The sequence below is a fragment of the Marmota flaviventris genome, chromosome 2 (assembly GCF_047511675.1).
Source record: "Marmota flaviventris isolate mMarFla1 chromosome 2, mMarFla1.hap1, whole genome shotgun sequence".
Taxonomy (NCBI): domain Eukaryota; kingdom Metazoa; phylum Chordata; class Mammalia; order Rodentia; family Sciuridae; genus Marmota; species Marmota flaviventris.
Genome location: NC_092499.1, coordinates 155,455,692 through 155,476,626, shown reverse-complemented (window position 1 = coordinate 155,476,626; position 20,935 = coordinate 155,455,692). Strand labels below are relative to the sequence as shown.

General features: G+C 40.6%; 1 protein-coding gene across 1 annotated transcript; it reads left to right on the top strand.

The window, feature by feature from the left end:
• Positions 1-3,456: 3,456 nt before the first annotated feature.
• Positions 3,457-3,714, top strand: LOC114082441 (cytochrome c-like). Its single transcript, XM_071607364.1, has one exon. It carries the CDS (start codon positions 3,457-3,459, stop codon positions 3,712-3,714), a length of 258 nt encoding a protein of 85 aa, XP_071463465.1.
• Positions 3,715-20,935: the final 17,221 nt, after the last annotated feature.

The following is a 20,935-nucleotide window of genomic DNA, read 5'->3' as shown; positions in this document are numbered from 1 at the left end:
CCTCACCCCCCCACCAGGAGACCAACTGCTTATGTCACCGCTGGTATTGATGAAGTTCTCTCCTCCGCCGCTTTCTGATGACATCAGATCTCTGCCATGTTGGTATCCTATGCGAATGGCAGCATTTCGTTCCCCTTGCCGGGCAACCAAAGCAACGGGTGAGTCCTGACCAGCCCTCAGCAGGACCCAGACCGAGAAGCAGTTTCCGTGGGCTCCTAGCCCTGGGCCAGGGCAGTTCCGGGAGCCGGAACTCGGCCGCTCCGTGCTCGGTGTAATTTCCGATAAGAGTAGGCTCCAAGAAGCAGTCCCCGCGGGCTCAGTTCCGGGAGCCAGAATTCGGCCGCTTAGTGCTTGGTGTATGCTCTGATAGGAGCAGGGTCCAAGAAGCAGCCTCCGCAGGCTCCCCAGCCCTGGGCCAGGGCGGTTCCGGGAGCCGGAACTCGGCTGCCCCGCGCTGGGTGTTCGCTCCGATAAGATCAGGTTCTAAGAAGCCCCCAGGCACTGAACCCTAGCAATCTGTCTGCAAGCCACAGGCGAATGGCAGCCTGAAATTACCTGTTCTATGGCTGAATGAGCTGCGGTCAGTCGAAAACAGGGATGGTGACGTCAGCTTTCCAACATGGTGGCTGCTGGCCTCCTCTGTGGTCTGACCGGTGTGGAGAACCGAGATGGACTGCTTCCTTCCCCCGTCTCAAACCCAGAATTCAGCCCTGAGTACGGTGCTTGCACGGCTGGCAGAAACTGCAGCGCTGTATCCCTGCGTTGCTATCTCCTTGTTTCCCAGCGCTCGCTGCAGACTCTAGCCGCGGGGCGATTTGCTGAATAAGCAGTGTTACCCTCCGTGCGACAAACCTCTCGCGTTTGAGTCCCCGTAGCCGATCCTCGTGCGATGGAAATCCTTCCTCCAGGTTCCGGAGCACCCCACTATTGCTGGAAATTCCTAACAAGATAGCCTTTAGCCATCCTGACTTGTCATACTCCCACACAGTGAAGCAGCACACGGGGGCAATGCACTCCCCTCGCCGCCATCTTCCTCTCCTGTAATATGGCTATTTTAAAGTTATTAATTCTGCATATCCATGAACATGGGAAGCCTTTCCATCTTTTTGTGTCTTCTTTCATTTCCTTTACCAGTGTGCTATAATTTTAATTGCAGAGTTCTTTCACAAACTCTTTGGTTAGATTTATTCCTAGATTTTTTTGAGGTTAAATAAGTGAATAGAATTGTTCTCCTGATTTCTTTTTTAGTGGATTGGTATATAGAAAAGTTAGTTATGTGTGTTGACTTTTTATCTCACTACTTGACTGAATTTGTTTATTTGCTACCAAATTTATTCTTTAGTCTTTGAGTTGGATTCTAGCTCTTACCCTCGACTTCCTTATCTTGTGCAATTGTATAATTGTTGATTTAATTATTCAATCTTGGGGAGCAACCAGTATGCACTGGATGGTACTCAGCTGCCATTTTAGGGAAAAAAAATTCTTGACCACCTTTCATACTAGTTATAGACAGCTGAGGGTCCTGGGTCTGAAAATGTGCCTCTGCTTAATGGGCATGAAGCAAGACATTGCTGCCCCCAAGCATGTTAAGCTCGATACTTTGTTTATGGGGCAATGTTGGATCCATACTACATGTAAGTGTGCATTATTGAGTACTTACTGTGTGCTATGCTGTTTTAGGTATATTAGTTCAAGAGATGCCCAACACGACAGATATACTCCTACATCTAAGAAACTAGAAATTTAATGAACAGTAGAACAAGTATAGGTGAAATTATAAAACATGAACTATGTCTTGTTGTATACATCATGCTAGATGTGTAAAAAGTTGGTGAGTGTGGTGGTGAGGTGTTGGGAATAATTCAGACTGTTACTTCCACTATAAAGGGGTAGATTTTCCCCATTATAAGTGGGTAGTTTTTACATAGCATAATGAGTAGAATTCTTACAATTGGAATGACCAGATTCCCACCTGGGTTCTCAATCAAAATTATTCACCTTATCCAACCTCAGTTTGTTTGACAAATAGAAATCATGGTAGTGCTGACTTGTTGTGATTGCAGTAGGTGATGTTAATTATTCTGACCAATAAGCAACATCTCTGGCCATGATTCCACACTTACTGCCCAAACTCTTGGGATTTCCTGCAGAAGTATGGTGGTGTTTGTCATCACAAGGGTGAGCTCCTCTCCATATCTTCTGTCCCATGTTTCCTATGTTTCCAGGGAGGAATGTTATGCAACAGAGTTACTAGCAATGCAAGGACACTTAATTCTCACTAAGAAAAATGGCAAGACTGTACCTGAATACATGATATGATCCCAAGATTATTTGAGATCTTCCTTTATGATGCAACAAAATGTTCTGGTTTCAATTTATTTTTGCTTGAGAGCAAAAATATTATATATTATTAGGCTTCTGGTGGCATTGAAATCCACTAAAAAAACTATATAAATTCCTTGAATTATGTTCTTTAGCCCTTAAATCCTTTGTACAGTTAAAACAAGACATAAATAGAATGAGATGCCTGGCTTCTGAATAGGAACCTTCTTTGTGTTAGCAATGAAAAAACAAACTAATCCATTCATCTACTGAAGGGCATCTAGTTTGGTTTCACAGTTTAGCTTTTGTGAATTGTGCTACTATAAACATTGATGTGGCTGTGTCCCTTTAGTAAGCTGTTTTAAAATCTTTGGGGTATAGACCGAGGAGAGGGATACCTGAGTCACATGGTGGTTCCATTCCCAGTTTTCCAAGGAATCTCCATACTGCATTCCATATTGGCTGCACCAATTTTCAGTCCCATCAGCAATGTATGTACCTTTTTCCTCACACCCTTGCCAACACTTATTATTATTTGTCTTCATAATAGCTGCCATTCTGACTTGAGTGAGATGGTATCTTAGAGTAGTTTTGATTTGCATTTCTCTAATTGCTAGAGATGATGAACATTTTTTTTCATATATTTGTTGATTAATTGCATATCCTCTTCTGAGAAGTGTCTGTAGATGAATGGATTAAAAATGTGGCATATATACACAATGGAATCTTATTCAGTAATAAAAGAGAATAAAATCATGGATTTGCAGAAGGTGTTGAAGAAGATAATGCTAAGTGAAGTTAGCCAATCCTTATAAAAACAAATGCTGAATGTTTTCTCTGATAAGTTGACTGACTCATAGTGGGGTAGGGGGAGGGAGCATGGGAGAAATAGACGAACTCTAAATAGATCAGAGGGGTGGGAGGGGAAGGAAGGGGGCAGGGGGTTATCAATGATGATGGAATGTGATGGACATCATTATCCAAAGTACATGTATGAAGACATGAATTGGTGTGAACATACTTTATAGAGATATGAAAAATTGTGTTCTATATATGTAATAAGAATTGTAATGCATCCTGCTTTCATGTATTTAAAAAATAAAAGCAATGTTTTTAAAAAAGAACAAATTAAAAATGGATGATGCTGAGGAAGGCAAGAAGAGTTTTGTTCAGAAGTGTGCCCACTGCCACACTGTAGAAAAGGGAGGGAAGCACAAGACTGGGTCAAATCTCCATGGACTCTTTGGGTGGAAGACAATTCAGGCTGCTGGATTCTCTTACAGAGATTCCAACAAAGGCATCACTTGGGGAGTGGGTAAACTGGTGGAGTATTTGGAGATTCCTAAAATGTACATCCCTGGAACAAGAATGATCTTCTCTGGCATTAATTAAGAAGAAGGTAGAAAGGGCAGACTTAATAGCTTACCTCAAAAAAAAAAAAAAACAAAAAACCTACTAATGAGTAATAGCCACTGCCTTATTTATTACCAAGCAGAAATGTCTCATGGCTTTTCTTTTATGTGTACCATAATTTAATTGTTGTGATATACCAGAATTCAGATCATGAAAGACTGACAAAATTATTGTTGGACAATCCCGATTAAAGGAGAATTGACTTGTAGTTAAATTAATATTTTGTTTATACTTCCATTTTAGTAAATTCTATCATGTTTCCCCCTTTTAAAGTTATGGTTGGACTTAATTAGTAATATTCAGTATTTCACAAAAATGATGAATGACATCTCAACACTGTTTTTATATTTAGGTTTATGTAACTGAATATGTGAAAATGTTAAATATGGGGGAAATCCCTTCACTCTCTCAGAATAAAGTGTGATGTACATGTGTTTTAATTTGTGTTCGGTAGTCTATTAAAGGCAATGGTTGAAGATAAGGAAGGAAGCAGTGTCTACTTTATATTTTTGTTGACTATGCCAAATTAAGTAGAATTCCTTGTATCTAAAATGCTGTCCTTTCCTTATGGAAAGGCATTTTAGTATGGTTTATGTATAATATTGAATAAAGAAAATTTAATACTTAAAACAACAACAACAACAACATATACATTCTCTGCCATGGAACCTGTGTGAGAAATTAGAAATTTGAGGTGTGAAAATCTTCATTTCAACTGATCAAGATATTGCATTAAAGAGAGAAATTGTTTGGGGGCATGGACACATTCGTATTGTATGTAAACAGTTGCATGGCTCTGTCCTTTAAAACTCCAAGGGCTCCCTTTGTAGTTTTATAATTCATGATTCCCTGATGTCTCATGAGTCATGACAGTATCTTGACAAAGAAGGCATTTATATCTTCTGGTGAGAAGTGGGTTGTCCACTGGGGGTTCTTGTGTAGTATTTTGCCTCTGTTTTGTGGGAATGAGGCTACTGTTGGTCACAGTTATTAACATGACAAGGCAAAGACATTTCTCAGGATGAAACTTCCTTGTAAGGCAGAATAGAAGGCAGAATGGAAATAATCTCACTTTGACCTTTTTTTTCCTAGTACACCAGAAGTGGATAGAAAGGACTTCTGAGGTATTCACAAGTGATACTTATTCTATTATTTCTAGTTTCTTATGAGTGCCCCATTTCTTTTTTTAAAAATTTTTGTTTGTTCTTTTTAGTTATATATGACAGTAGAATCTATTTTGATATATTTATACAAGTGTGGAATATATCTTATTCTAATTAAGATCCCAGTCTTGTGGATGGATGCACATGCTGGTAAGATTCAGAAAATGTCTTTCATAAAATTTAAACTAGATCAAGCAAATTGATCGAGATAAATCAATTCTGAAATTTAAAAAATATCCCAATGATGGCTGACTCATAAAGACCACCCACTTCGGTCTTTGATCTTGGACCAAAGTTGTGGCAATGTTTAGGGTCTATTCTGGACATTGAGCCCAAGGTTAGGTGAAAATGGTCCCTGATAGGGTGAGAGACCATACTCTGTGTAATTTCAGAGAGGGAGATGGAGATGGAATTAAAAGATGGTTTGATCCTAATGGATTCTGGGGGCAGATGCTTAGCTTTGCCTTGGGTTTGCTTCTTCAGAGTCTTGGGGTAGAGAGGAATAAAAAGACACAGCTCCCAGCTCCCCATTTTCCTCTAAAGGATGGATAAGGAAGAAGTCATGCCTTCTTATTGAGCAGTTTCTCAAAATGGATTTATGGAAAACTCCAGCTGTCTTTCTCAAAAGGGCTCTCTCTTCAAATTGCTGAGAGAAGCACAGCAAATGCATAGTCCATTTCTGTCCCCTGACCCCTGCACATATCTTAGCATTCTAAAGGCCTCAGAAGTCCTATAGTCAAATACCTCTGGTCCACTTTGTTTAACCCTATGTTCTCTAAGATTGTTGAATTAAGGACTGTATTGAGTACCAGCTATCAGGAACCCATGTCCCAGGAGTTGGAATTGCTGCCCTGTTTCATTAAGCTCTATGGTAACAATGACCATCTCACAGATGTCCTTGTAGATCAGGATCAAAGGCACTTGTGGGTGGTCTTCATGAAGTAGCTATCATGAGGACTTTTTTTTTTTTCAAAAAAAAAATGAGAATTGATTACTCTATCTTCCCGTGTGAAGTCAGGGCCTAGATCCTGCTTGGAAGCTCTCCCAACTACCAGCAAAGGCGGGCTGCCTACCAAGGCACCATGAAGGACAGAGAGGAACATGCATGATAAAGAGCATGTTCTAGCAGTCAGACTACCCAGTCTCAGACGGGGCTTTTTCATATAGTGCTGTTGGGAAAGTTAGGCCCTCTCTGTTCCTCAGTTTTCTCATCTGTAAAAATGGATAAAATAAAAACAATACCTATCTTACAGGTTTCTGTACAGGTCAAATGAAATAATGCATGTCAAGCATTCAGGACCAGGCTCAGCACACAGGAAGTACCCCAGAATGGTAACTGATTCTTAGGCAATTAGATTCTTTTAGCAGCTCTGACAAATCAATTGTTATATCACTTGTGCATTAGGGAAAAGGGAGGGAATGTCCATGTGTTGTTATTACTCCTCCAACAAGAACTTGTGGGTCTATGGAAGAACTCAGTTATAGCTTCTTTGATTTGGCCACTTTTGTCTATATAGACATTCATGTGGAGAAGTGAGAACATTGAGACCCACTGTTCACTGAGATAGGAAAGACACCGGGAGGAACAGCTTCTGGGGGAATATCTGGGAACCTGTTTTAGAATATGGTAAGCTGAGATGTATTTTAGTTATCAAAAGAGAAACACTGAGCAGGCACTTTGGAAGTAAGAACTGGTATTTAGAGGCAAGGTGAGACTTGAGTTATAATATTAGAGGTCATCGGAAAATAGGTTTCATTGAATGCCAAGAGACTGGAATGGATTCCCCAGGCAGTGCGAGAAAAGAGAGAAGCCAAGGAAGAAAGAAGAAAAACCAAAGGCTGAGCCGCTGGAAATGTCAAAATTTAGAGATCTAAGCTAAATCATAGATTGTGAGAAGGAATTATTGGCCGTAAGAATGGGAAATGGATTATCCAGGAGTTAAAGTTGGCCCTGAAGCTTGAACTTCCAGTAACTTAAAATCTATTAGGCTGTGCAATGATCCCTGTTAAGAATTCTTAGGATTTCTTTATCGTCCGACAAAAGTAAACTGTATTTCCTTAGTGTCTAGGAGCATGGACGTTGCATAATAATGTATTATTAACCATAGGTGATTTTTGCCCCCCAAGTGACCCTTTGCAGTGCCTGGTGATGATTTTTATTGCTATGACTAATGGAATAGGATAGGCTGCTAGTAGATTGAGGCCACATGTAGGTTCTCTGAAGCTTCTATCCCAAGGTCACTGTTCACATTATGCAGAGAAATGTTGCTCTCCAGGCCTTTAAAGCAGCTCTGAGGATCTGAGCACCATTCAGCATTTGGTTTCACTCCTGTGTGGCAGAGCTTTATTACAGGGGTATTGGAAAGGGCAGAAGTGGGAGGGATTATCTGTTGTTCTCTGCACCATGAATTATATTCTGTTGAGAATTCAATTCAAGTATAAATAATATTTTTGCTGAAGAAAGAAAATAGCATAGAAGATTGGTATTATTTTAAAACATGAATCTTCTTAAGTATAGTAGCCACAGTTGTTTGTTTTCTTTCTCAGTTCACAGAAGATCATAATCCTGTGTTCTGTGACTTCCTGGCTCAGAGGATAAAATGGTCTGTATTTTATCCTGAGGGGGGACTATTGCTTGAGGGTTTCTTCTTCATCCATCATTTCATGCTTTCTGATTCAGGAGATGAAGCCTCTTGAGAGTCAAGACTCTCAACTGTAATATAACACTATAGGCAGAGAGTAGACAAGTGGGGAGGTCAAGGAAAGCTTTTCACAGGAGCTGCCATTCAGGTATGTCTCACTTGTTATTAAGCACAGGTGATTTTTGCCTCCCAGATGACATTTTGCAGTGCCTGGTAATACTTTTTGTTGCCATGTCTGAAGAAATGGGATTGGCAGCTAGTGGTTTGAGGCCACATCCTACCATGTGCATAACAATTCTGATAACAAAGAAAGAAGCAGCCATAATCCAACCATAAGGCCAAGCTTTTGCCATGGAAGGATGGATGAACACTTGATCTGGTAAAGAAGTAGTAAATCACTTGATCTGGTAAAGGAGAGAATGTGAGCGTTGCATAGTTAGGAGCTCCTGGGAGCTGACAGTGGGGAGATGAAGCCTCCTGAGTGTCAAGATTCTCAACTGTGCTGAAGGTGATTGAGACATGTGAATGGTTTTAAGGAGGAGAAGGTTGTGACCAGATTCGTGTTTTCAAGGTGTGAACAGCTGCAGGATCTGTGTAAGGATGTTTCAAGGGAGGTGTGGGGAGGCCAACAACTGGGGTTGTGATGAGGCAGGACCCATACAGAAATTTCTTTGTCATTATGTCCTGCACCATCCTCATCGACCAGGACCTCTGGTACTCCATATTTAATGTTGCTATTACTTGGCATGAGATGTATTCCTATTTAAAACACTTTAGCAATTTTCTTGCAATAATATAGCTTTCAAAAAAAAAATAGACTAAATTAAATAACAAGGATTTTTGTTGCATTTTGGCCTGAGAAAGCAAGTCTGGTGGTAGCCGTAGGACTGAGACTGGTCTTTCCTGACATTAGAAATGTTTCTAGAAACAAATTGTAGCCAGTGATCAAATTCATAGGGTGACCCAGAATTTAGCAGCTGGCAGCTCACTCCAATAATTCCTCTGGAAAACAGAATTCTAAGTTAGCCCATTTTTCTGGCCCCAGCTCTGACTAACCAAATGAAAGATTTAATTAAGCCCAAAGAAAAATCAATTTCACCTTTTAATTTTAATTGGATCTTTCAGCTGGTGAGAGTACTTCAAAATGAACTTCATTCCTTGTTTGTAATATTAAAGGGAAAATTAATGTGATTAAAAAATAATCACTATGCGTTGTTCTCTTAAAATTTCCCTCCTGAATTATTCATGTGGGCAATACTGCCCCTGGGGGGCCACATTAGGACTTCAATACTGTCCTGTAGGTAGTTCATATTTTTGTTTTGGCAGCCATTTTTCTTCTTTAAAAATATTTACCATGGTAGACCATGCTCATCTCTAGCAGGGACTGTTGGGAATTAATTCTGTGTTGTTGCTGTGAATACTAGGCGTAAATGGTGCTCTCCCTACCAACTTCCTGAGAAAAAGTCATCTCATCTCCGCTTTAAAAAATTAAAGAGTCACATGTTTCATCATGGAACACAGTTTGTACTAGCATGGAAGACAAATTTCTGTCTAAGCACAGATAATTTTTCATGCAGCTGTAAAATTGAGTGAGCTTCATAAAGGAATGTGGATCCAGGTTGTAAATGAGATTACGAGGGGAATTAAATTATAAATGATAGAAAAAGTTAATCTTTCTTTGGTTTAAAACTATAATAAATCTCTGTATTTAAGGTGTTTCAGTTTTTCCTTCCCAAGTCCAATTTGGATTTTGTTTATGGAAAGATGAAAACACTCGGGCACACATAAAAATTTATCAAAACATATCTAATGAGATATTAAGAAACACAGCAGATTTACACAGACAGGCACACACAGTGAAGTCTTCTTTGGAAATTTTGGAGTGCATGGCTCATAATTTATAACACTCATTTAACTATTTAGGTGTAACAATTTGGCTCTTTTCCAAATAGTTAAGTGTTAGTCAGCTTCCTGTCACTGTGACAAAATACCTGAGATAATCATCTAGTAAGGAGGAAAGACTTATTTTTGGATCAGAGTTTCACAGGTTTTTGGTCCACGGTTGCTTGGCCCTGCTGCTGCTGCAGGCCCCTGGTAGCACAGTACATCATGATGGGGGCACATAGTATAATAGCTGCTCACCTCATGTAAGCTGGAAGTCAAAGAGAGACAGAAAGGGAACAAGCAAAGAATTATTGTCTGCCTTTGATAAGCAGGTGAGGGCTTCCATCAGCAGAACCATCTCCTCTGCTTTTTCTAGGTAATGTCAATGTCTGGTAGCAATGAGCATGAGAAGACATAGGCATTATTTTGTGTATGCTTCTGTTTCTGTATATTTCTGTTTTAGCTAAAAACTACTCCCAAATTGTTGTGGCTTAAGATAACCTGAATAATTTTTTACTAATAAATTTGAATATTGCCAGACTTGTGGAGATGGCTCGTCTTGCTCCCCATGGTACAGTTTGGGGCTGCTCTACCAAGGCCAGAAGACCCACTTTCAACACCCACTTTCAGCATTGCTTTTGAGATGACTGAAAGTATGGTTTTGCCTATTGGTGGGGAGGAAAGCTAGGGTGGTGGCCTGAGCTTTCCTCTCCACATGGGCTTTTCTATGATATGCTTGGGATTTCTCATAGTATGGTAGCTGAATTTAAGAATAACATACTAAGGAAGTACCTGGAACTTTTATGATCTTGAAAGTCACATGGCTTTGCTTGTTGTACTTTACTGATTGAGGTCGTTATAGAAGTCCACTTAGGATCAGGGAGAGAACACAACCTTGATCTATCAATTTGATGGATAACAAGCTATGTAGTAAAGAGAACATGTGGAATAGGAGATACTGATGAAACCATCTTTCACAGTCTGATCTACCAAAAACTCTATTCTGGAAATAATGAGAGCAGCACTCCAGTAAGATTGGCAGCCATTATGAAGTCAAACAACAACAAGTGCTGGCGAGGATGTGGGGAAAAGGGTACACTTGTACAATGCTGGTGGGACTGCAGATTGGTGCAGCCAATTTGGAAAGCAGTATGGAGATTTCTTGGAAAGCTGGGAATGGAGCCACCATTTGACCCAGCTATTCCCCTTCTTGGTCTATTCCCTAAAGACCTAAAAAGAGCATGCTACAGGGACACTGCTACATCGATGTTCATAGCAGCACAGTTCACAATAGCAAGACTGTGGAACCAACCTAGATGCCCTTCAATAGACGAATGGATAAAAAAAAATGTGGCATTTATACACAATGGAGTATTACTCTGCATTAAAAAATGACAAAATCATAGAATTTACAGGGAAATGGATGGCATTAGAGCAGATTATGCTAAGTGAAGCTAGCCAATCCCTAAAAAACAAATGCCAAATGTCTTCTTTGATATAAGGAGAGTTAACTAAGAACAGAGTAGGGATGAAGAGCAGGAGAAGAAGATTAACATTTAACAGGGATGAGAGGTGGGAGGGAAAGGGAGAGAGAAGGGAAATTGCATGGTAATGGAAGGAGACCCTCAGGGTTATACAGTGGAGGGGGTAGAGAGAGAGGAGGGGAGGGGAGGGGAGAGGTGGGGAGGGGGGAGGGTGGAGGATGGGAAAGGCAGCGGAGCACAACAGACACTAGTATGGCAATATGTAAATCAATGGATGTGTAACTGATGTGATTCTGCAATCTGTGTATGGGGTGAAGGTGGGAGTTCATAACCCACTTGAATCAAAGTGTGGAATATGATATGTCAAGAAATTTGTAATGTTTTGAACAACCCACAATAAAAAATTAAAAAAAAAAGAAATAATGAGAGCAGTTAGAGATATAACTGGATTTGAGATAGTTTACTTTGAGGATCACTGTCACTACGGAGGTGAGTGAATCTTTCTGCTCTTGGTTGGAACTAGGAGATTACGTTGGGAGCATCCATGCAGGGTAGGTTCAACAACCTGCTGGAAGGGTTAGATTCTGCATAGCAAGAGTAACCAGCCAGAGTAGAGATGTTGTTTGTATCTCTAATACTTCATCAAACATTAAGGTAGAACAATCAGGTTCTCTCCAACCAAACAGAAAGGATTTATACCGTAATTTGTTGTGATCCATACCTCCTCAACAAGGTCAAAAAGGTCCCAGGGAGCCACTGGACTTCCTCAGCTCAGTGCTTCCATGAATCATCTGCTCTTGGTCCACACATGGTTGCTTTTATTAAAAATAGGGACCACTGATGAGAAATTTGATAGAACATAGAATTTTTTTTTTTTTGGTGAGAAAACTAGGCACAAGATCCAAAGGCCACATTTGCAAGCATCCTATGTTTGCCTGACTTCTTTCTGAAGGAGTCAAGGAATTGCCTTCTCAAGATGTGCCAAAGGATATATTGATTATTTGAAGTTGAAATCACTTGAGGAACTGTGACTTCAGAAAGGACCTGCCTTTTCCTATATGTAGCAAACCATAGAGGTGCTTCTATGTCCCTCACATATCTAGGCCAGAAAATAGCTTTAATTATCAGAGACTGGTTATTAGAACTGCAATGATTCTGGGGGGAAAATGTAAAGTAGGCCTTATCTCCCACTATCTTCTATTTTGCCTTCATGAGTCTTAATAATATCCATTGACTTTACTAACCTTGGGACAAGATGCATCCATTCTGTCCTGCCATTGCTTCACATTAATTTATTGTCCTTTGTCGAAAATATTCAAAAGCATAATCTGTTGACCATTTCTTTGGCCATGAATAGGTAAATTTAATAAACTATATTTTCTTTTTGTTGTTTTTGTTAATTAACTCTTTTAGTAATTGGGTTCCTTGATCCAAAGAATCCACATAGGAATAAGAGGTTGGAGGTGATGCTTCTGTCTTCCACATTTCCTCCTCAACAGAGAGGGGTTCTTTGATTAACATAAGAATAGTTTAATTCCAGCTGTTAAATGATCAATATGCTGCGGCTCTGTCTGGACCTCTTGATTACCCCAGTGAGTTAAGGCAGTTCTCAATGTTCTGCAGTTCTTATCCCCTTCTCCGTGTCATCTAACTTGTGTTAAGCAATTATCAGCCTCACTAATCAGCCTGCTGGGATGAGCTTTCTTCATGCCCCACATTTCCCAGCAGTGTAAGGGGCACATTTCTGACGGGCAGAGGCAAGACAGAGCCCTCAATAGCAGCTGACACCAGCTCCTGCCTTTTCTCTCACTGTTTTCTCTTTGTGTTTATTTCTTCTCCAAGCATTACCCAACCCCAGGCTCAGAGGACGAACTGAGGAACTGAAGCATGAAGCCCAGATTATATATCCAATTTTTGATGAACCAGAGAAGATCTTCTGCAAAACAACCTCGCTCTGATGACTTGGAGAGCTGCTTCCATGCCTTCTCAAGCACAGCGATGAACTGCTGTGTTTTTTTTTTTTTTTTTAATATAACAGAGAATGTGCTCCTAGCATGTGGACAGTGTCCCTGCTGACACACGCAAGGGTGTCAGTGTCCTGATACCACCTTACTTCTTTGCTCATGCTGAGGATATAGGCAGCTAAGAATTGCTCTGCATGAAGCAGAATGGCTTCAGTGATGGTGTCTGAAGCCCAGGCTTAAAAATTACCTTCTGTGCCCCAATATAGTGTGAATTGCAGCACACCTCTCCAAGAATAGTTTGGAAGCAAGTTTCTGAGCCTCTGTTGCTTATCACTCCACTGTAGAGAGCCTAACTTTGATTGGAAATATGGTCAGAACAGTTCTGATTTCTGCCCTTTTCTACTAGCATTGTGTAAACAATCTTAGCTTCCATTACATCACGTACTGTGATATGTGCCATGAACAATAATAATCTTAATAAGTCACAGATAAAACTGAATAATGGCTAGGAGTTTGACATTGCCCTAAGCACATGGCATGTATTAACACTTCGAATCCTCAGAACAATAAGTTTTATTATTCTTTCCACTTTACAGATGAGGAAATTCAGTCACAGATGGGATAAAAACATGTCACATGTCAACAGGTCATCTTATTAGGATGTGCAGCCAGGCTCCAGGGCTCAGTTAATGACCAGGCAACATAAATTAGTCTCTGCCTGTTTCTCTGAAATCTGTTTCAGTCAGGCTCAAGTCTCTAACATCCAGCAGAAACTTGTCTTATTAAGGTCACTGTAACTTTCACATGGCTGATTCCAATGGTCAGTGCTCAGCCTTCATATCCCTGGATCCAAAAGCCCCAGCACACACAAATGATTCCTGTTAATACCACCTTTACTTGGTCCCAAGTGCATTGCCTTCTGCTAGTTCATCCTCTCTTCATGTGTCTACAAGTTCCTTCTTATATCCTCAACTTCTGAACATTGGTGAGTTCAGTGACTCCCTTGGGCCTCTTTTCCTGTTTTTGCTCCCTTCCTTTGTGACCTCATCCAGTCTCATGACTTCAATAAACAAACAAACAAACAAACAAACAAACAAACAACTAAATATGATTACAATATCTTGAGTTTCCACCCTTCCTTCAACCCTGGGGGACTGGAACATTTAACTGCATGCTCAGCGTTTCCATTTCAGTGCTCAGTATGACATCCAAAACAGAGCTCCTGTCAGCTCTCTCTTCCCCTGTCACACAGCCTGCTCTTTCCCTAACTTGTTAGCAGTTACTCTGTTATTTCAGTTGTCCAGGCTGAAGCATTTGGAGTTATTTTATCTATTATTTCTTTCTCTTCCTCTCTATATCCTATCTTTCAGCGAACCCAGGGGCCTCTGCTATGGAAGATGTACAGAATCTGTCCATGTGCAGCACTACCTTCCCCCATCCTGTCCCAGCCCCAAGCCTCCAGTCCAGCTTTTTGTAGCAGACAATTTCCTTGTTTCTGGTGTCCACACTGAAGCTGGAGAGGTGCATGACAGTGCTTGAGGGCATGGGCTCCACTGTGGTCAAGCGTGGAGACCACACTAAGCTAAGTGTGGCTTAGCTTGAGTTTCTCCTCTGGGCACATCTGTTTCTCTGGGGACATACTTAGACCTCTGTGGGTTGTTAAACAGACCTGATATTACTTTCTGGTAATGATGATATAAGTGAAGAGTTTGGACTTGTATCTGACACATTTTAAGTGCTATATAATACTGCTGATTTATGATAAAAGAGAAGCTAAAGCACATGACTGAACAGTGGCCTCCAGAGCTTCACCTGTTCACCTCTCTTTCTCCTGTGCCTTGTCTCCAGCTACTTCCCCTTGATCATACCTGCTGAGCCACGCTGGCTGCCTCTCTGCTGCTGCTCCATCATGCCAGGCTTTGTCTTCAGGGACTTTGCCCAGGCTGCTCCCTCTGCCTGCAGTTCTCTTCTGCTGCACACCCACATACCCTTTCGGCTCTTTTTGTCTTCCTTCAGTCACCATCCTCCTGGTGAGTCCTTCTCCAGTTCCCTATTCTACATGGCAAAGCTGCTCCCAGGCTCTCTGCCCTTCATCCAGCTTTCCTTTTCCCCACAGCAATGGTCACAACTTAACAATACATTGGTTAATCAGTCTCACCTGTTGTCAGCCCCTTCCTGGTACAATGCGGGTTTAATGAAGTCAGGGTTTTCTCTTTATTCCTTTCTGCCTACCAGCACCTAGAACTATTTTTTCACATACATTAGGCACATAATAATGAATGTTGATTACATGAGCAAATGAAATATAGTTTTTAAAAAACAGCTGACTCTATTTGGGTGCATAGGCATTGTGCTGAACGCTGTGTCCCATTTAATCCTTCGATAACTCTAGTATAAGGGATTTAGTTTTAGATTCTTATTTTGCTCTGAGGAAAGTGAGGCCTAGCACAGCTGGCACACCAAAGGCCAAGAATGAGTGAGTGCAGAGCCTGATTTTACATCTGCACTCATTCCGCCCCCCCAGGGGCTTTGTGTCTTGTCTGAAGTGTACATCTGCTTCTCCTTGGTGAATGGACAAGGCTGAACTCTATCAGCTGGACAAAATATGAGCCTTAAAATGGAGCTAGTAGATTGGGGAACTGAATTTTTTTTATTTGATTTGGTTCTAATCAATTTAAATTTAAATAATTGCATGTGGCTGATGGCTACTATAGTGCCCAGTACACATCAGCATGACCACTTACAAACAAAGCCCTCTGTTTCTTATTTTGTGCCAACATTTCTTTTTAAAAGAGATGGCTTCTATGGTCTAAATGTACACATCTCTTCAAAATTCATGTATTGAAATATATTTTCCAATGCCTTGCTATTAAATGATGAGGCCTTTGGGAGGTAACAAAGATATGAAAACAGATCCGTTGGGAATGGAACTACTACCCTTATAAAACAGGTTTCAAAGAAACCTTTTGCCCTTTGCATCATGTGAGGATGTAGCAAAAGGCACCATTTATGGAGCAGAGAGCAAGTCCACTGGTGATCTTGGACTTCCCAGTCTCCAGTTCTGTGAGCAATATATTTCTATTGTTTTATAAATTACCTAATCTATGGTATTTCGTTATAGTAGCCTGAATGGACTAAGATGCCATTATAAACACTAGGTAAAGCAAGCCCTTTTCTTAACTAAGAGAAATGCATTTTTACACTGCAGCAAGCATCATGGCAGGACATCTGCTCATTGTGATTCTCCTGCAATTTTCCCCCCTGCCATTTGGCCCAAGATCTTTTTTGCTTATGAACATTAATATTCTAGAAGAATCCCAGAGATGCTATGTCTTTGATTCTCTCACTGTGTGCACTAGAAATAAAAGGTACTATTTCTCAGCAGTTAAAAAATAGTAATAGATATGAGCAGAGATGCATGGTGGGTACCTATCACATTGTCAATTTTCAGTGTGTCGGGGGACAGTTTTGGAGTATGTTTATCAAGAACAAAAGTGATCTTTTCTCCAAGCCCCTGACAATGTTATCTCAAACTCAGATCATCTTGTCCTTTCACAAAGAGGTGAGTGAGACAATTCTGGGATCCACTAAAGAGCATCCTCCTAATTTAAATCCATGGCATTGGCTGTGATGTCCCTTTAGGGGCCAACTTTGTTGTATATGCCATGCTGGTGTCTGAGGAAGCGATATAGTAAGAAATTCAATCATTGCATAACCATGCTGCTATATCATGAAGTTTGAAACAGCTTTTCCAGGGGTCTTGTTTCTTACACCCCACCATTTAGGCTTACCTAAAATTGAAGTAGGAGGACACACCCACCTACTCCATTCCCTGGAATGAAAGTGTTGTAGAGTCGCAACTTCTGGGTTGGCTTTGACCACCATCATTTATCTCGATTTGTACTCTAACTTCAAAGGGTGAGCAAGAAAAACTGAAACAAACAAATGTCACTTTCAATCTCCCAGGGGTCCCCAGGTAGTCTAATACTAAGGGAGAAAGGCTGGATTGACTGTAGCCTTTGAGGGGGACAAAGGGCTGCCATTTCTTTAATTATTCAGGAGATGCCTTGGAAGGACAATCATGGACTGGGTCACTCAACACACACCTACAGGCCACTTTCTCCATGTGTGCATCTGTACTGTCAGCATGCTTTGTCACGGAGGATACAGTTCTTCCTGAGACAGGGCATATTTATGAATATGCTATGCGAGTAGAATAATTAGTGTTAAGTGCACAGGATAAATGGGATAGTGGGAAATCTCTTTCTGACATTCTTCGCTGGCTCATTTAATACTCTATGCAGAGCTCTACTAACTTCAAAACTATCCCATTGGTAGAATGGGTAATACTTTACAGAAAATTAAACACAGCCTTTGTTTAAGCTCCAAGGGACTAGAAAGATGCTCAGCTTAACTGGCCCAAATAAGCCTGCTTCTCTGAGACACACAGAAGTACTTTTATATCACTCCAAAATCTTACAATATAGTGACCCTAGCTGAGCATGGTTGTCCTGTGAGCAAATTCACCTCTGCAGCCATCATCAAAACAGGAACACCAAAGGGACTGAGTCTCACATCTGGCTAGAACCTCCTCCACCCACTGGAAGCAGCTGTTGTTCTGTGGACCTGGTCACACTGCTGATATGCTCTGTGCTGCATCCCTGTAAGAAGGAGCAACCCAGAATGGATGGAGGGACTCCTATCCCAAGAAAATGAATCAGTGGGCTCTGGTGCCCCCTGAGGGGTACAGAAGTCTGAGAAGACAAGAAATCCTTCTGGGGGAAAGATTGACATTTGGGAAGTCAATTTACATGCATCTGCCTTTGCTGTCAAGAAGTTTATAGTCTGGAGTTTGGGGCATAATTCAGTTGTAGAGACCTTCTTTAAATGCACACAGTCTGATTATCAACATCACACACACACACACATTCATAATCTGCAAAATGATAGTCACATGCTATGAAGAAAAAGGGTAAAATTCACCCACTCCCTGCCCTTATGGAAAGGTGCAAATTAAGCACTTTGGGAGATAAGAAGTGAGAAGTTATTTGTGGCTGGGATTGGTCAGGGCTGGGGGAGTCACTGGGATTTTCACTGGTGGGATTAAGAAGGGAGGGGCAGAGCTACAGAAATAGAAATGGAGAGAAACCCCCATAGGTTGAAATTTTGGGGGGTGTAGCTTGAGGCGGAGAAAAGGTGACACAGTAACAAGTTGTGGTAGCCACAAGACTTTGGACCCAATTCAAAAAGCACTGAGAACATTTAAGGATTTAGGGAAACGTACCTCAAGGAGGTGGAAATTTAAGATTTACCCTGCTGGTTAAATAGGGTAAAGGAGTGAGGAAGGCCAGAGTCATTCTCCTCACCCTCCCATGGGAAGAGGCTCATAACAGTGCAAAAACAGGAGTATGAGGGAGGTTGCTCCAGAGGTGGTTTGTGGGCAGGAAGAATAGTGAATGTGTTCTAGGCCCAGAGACATTGCCAAAGCAGTATAGGAAAGGATTCAGGCTCTGTCATATACAGGTGCTGGGGGTGGTGATGACACTTGTTTTAGATTCTGTGACCTAATAATTATATTTTTTTCCCATTTCTAAAAGAGATTTCATTTTATTTTTATTTTTTATTTATATATGACAGCGGATTGCATTACAATATAGAGCACATTTTTACATATCTCTGGTTCTATGCAAAGTATTCACATCAATTCGTATCTTCATACATGTACTTTAGATAATAATGTCCATCACATTCCACCATCATTTCTAATCCCATGCCCCTCCCTTTTTCTCCCATCCTTCTGCCCTATCTTGAGTTCATCTATTCCTCCCATGCTCTCCCTTCCTACCCCACTATGAATCAGCCTCCTTATATCAAAGAAAACATTCACCATATGGTTTTTTGGATTGGCTAGCTTCACTTAGCAATATCTTCTCTAACTCCATTCATTTACCTGCAAATGTCATGATTTTATTGTCTTTTAAGGCTGAATAATATTCCATTGTGTATATATATTATATTTTCTTTATCCACTCATCTACTGAAGGACATCTAGTTTGGCTCCACAATTTAGCTATTGTGAATTGTGCTGCTGTGTCCCTGGAGTATGCTGTTTTTAAGTCCTTTGAGTATAGTCCAAGGAGAGGGATAGCTAGGTCAAATGGTGGTTCCATTTCCAATTTTTCAAGAAATATCCATAATGCTTTCCATATTGGCTGTACCAATTTGCAGTCCCACCAGCAATGCATGAGTGCATACCTTTTTCCCCACATCCTCGCCAACACTTATTGTTGTTTGTCTTCATAATAGCTGCCATTCTGACTGGAGTGAGATGATATCTTAGAGTAGTTTTGATTTACATTTCTCTAATTTCTAGAGATGATGAAGACTTTTTCATATATTTGTTGATTGATTGTATATTCTCTTCTGAGAAGTGTCTTTTCAGGTCCTTGGCCCATTTATTGATTGGGTTATTTATTTTTTTGGTGCTTAGCTTTTTGAGTTCTTTATATACCCTAGAGATTAGTGCTCTATCTGATGTGTGAGGGGTAAAGATTTGCTCCCAAGGTGTAGGGTCTCTATTTACTTTACAGAATGTTTCTTTTGCTGAGAAGAAACTTTTTAGTTTGAGTCCTTGCCATTTATTTATTCTTGATTTTAATTCTTGTGCCAAAGAAGTCTGGAAAACTAACTCATTTCTAATAACCTCAAAAACAAAACAAAACAAAACTTGGGAATCAATGAAAGAGGTAAAAGATCTATATAATGAAAATTACAGAACCCTAAAGGAAGAAATCAAAGTAGACCTTAGAAGATGGAAAGATCTCCCTTGCTCTTAGATAGGCAGAATTAATATTATCAAAATGACCATACTACCAAAAGCACTATACAGATTTAATGAAATTCCAATCAAAATCCCAATGACATTCCTCATTGAAATAGAACAAGCAGTCATAAAATTCATCTAGAAAAATAAGAGATCCAGAATAGCTAAAGCAATCCTTAGCAAGAAGAGTGAAGCAGGTGGCATCACTATACCAGACCTTAAACTATACTACAGAGCAATAGCAACAAAAAAACCAGCATGGTATTGGCACCAAAACAGACTGGTAGACCAATGGTACAGAATAGAGGACACAGAGACTAACCCACAAAATTATAACTACCTTATATTAGACAAAGCTGCCAAAAGCATGCACTGGAGAAAGGATAGCGTCTTCAACAAATAGTGCTAGGAAAACTGGAAATCCATATGCAACAAAATGAAATTAAACCCCTATCTCTCACCATGCACAAAACTCAACTCAAAGTGGATCAAGGACCTAGGAATAAAACCAGAGACTCTGCATCTAATAGAAGAAAAAGTAGGCCCTAAATCCATCATATGAGATTAGGCCCCAACTTCTTTAATGTGACCTAAAAATTATTGCTCCAGGGTATAGGAAATGTGGTAGGCACAAGGCAACCTGCTCACCCCCAAGCCCAGTCTGTGTCCCTTCTATGGTATCCTTAGCTCTGGAAGGTCATCCAGGCTCCCTTTCCTGTTTGGGCAACCATTCCACATGCCCTTCATCCTTGCTCCTTGCCCAGTCTTCCACACTCAGCAATGATTCTCCTTCCCTTTGGACACTAGGGCATTGGCTTCCCCTTCTCTCTACCATAGCTTGTCTATCCTCATGGTGCATTCAGTCCTACCCTGAGACTCTCCTTCTTCAATGTGACCTTGTGTCAACAGGCTCCTTTTTGTGTATAGACACTGAAGACTTCAATTTTCCTTTGAACAAGTCTGTTACTGGACCAAACTCCCTTCTCTGGTCCCCATCCTATGATTTCAAAGGGGAACTGAAACCTGGAGAGCACTTCAACAGGGGCTACTGGTGATGCCACTCCATCATGCCTGTGCTACCCAGGGAAGGAAGCAGGGACCAAATACTGTTTTGTTTATTGTTAATTTCTTGTATTTGCTCATTGTTCACCATCTTTCTTAGCATAATATCTGCTAACTTAAGAAAATATCATTCAGATTAATGCATTTTCTTGAATCTCAGTAAGAAATTATGTAGGAA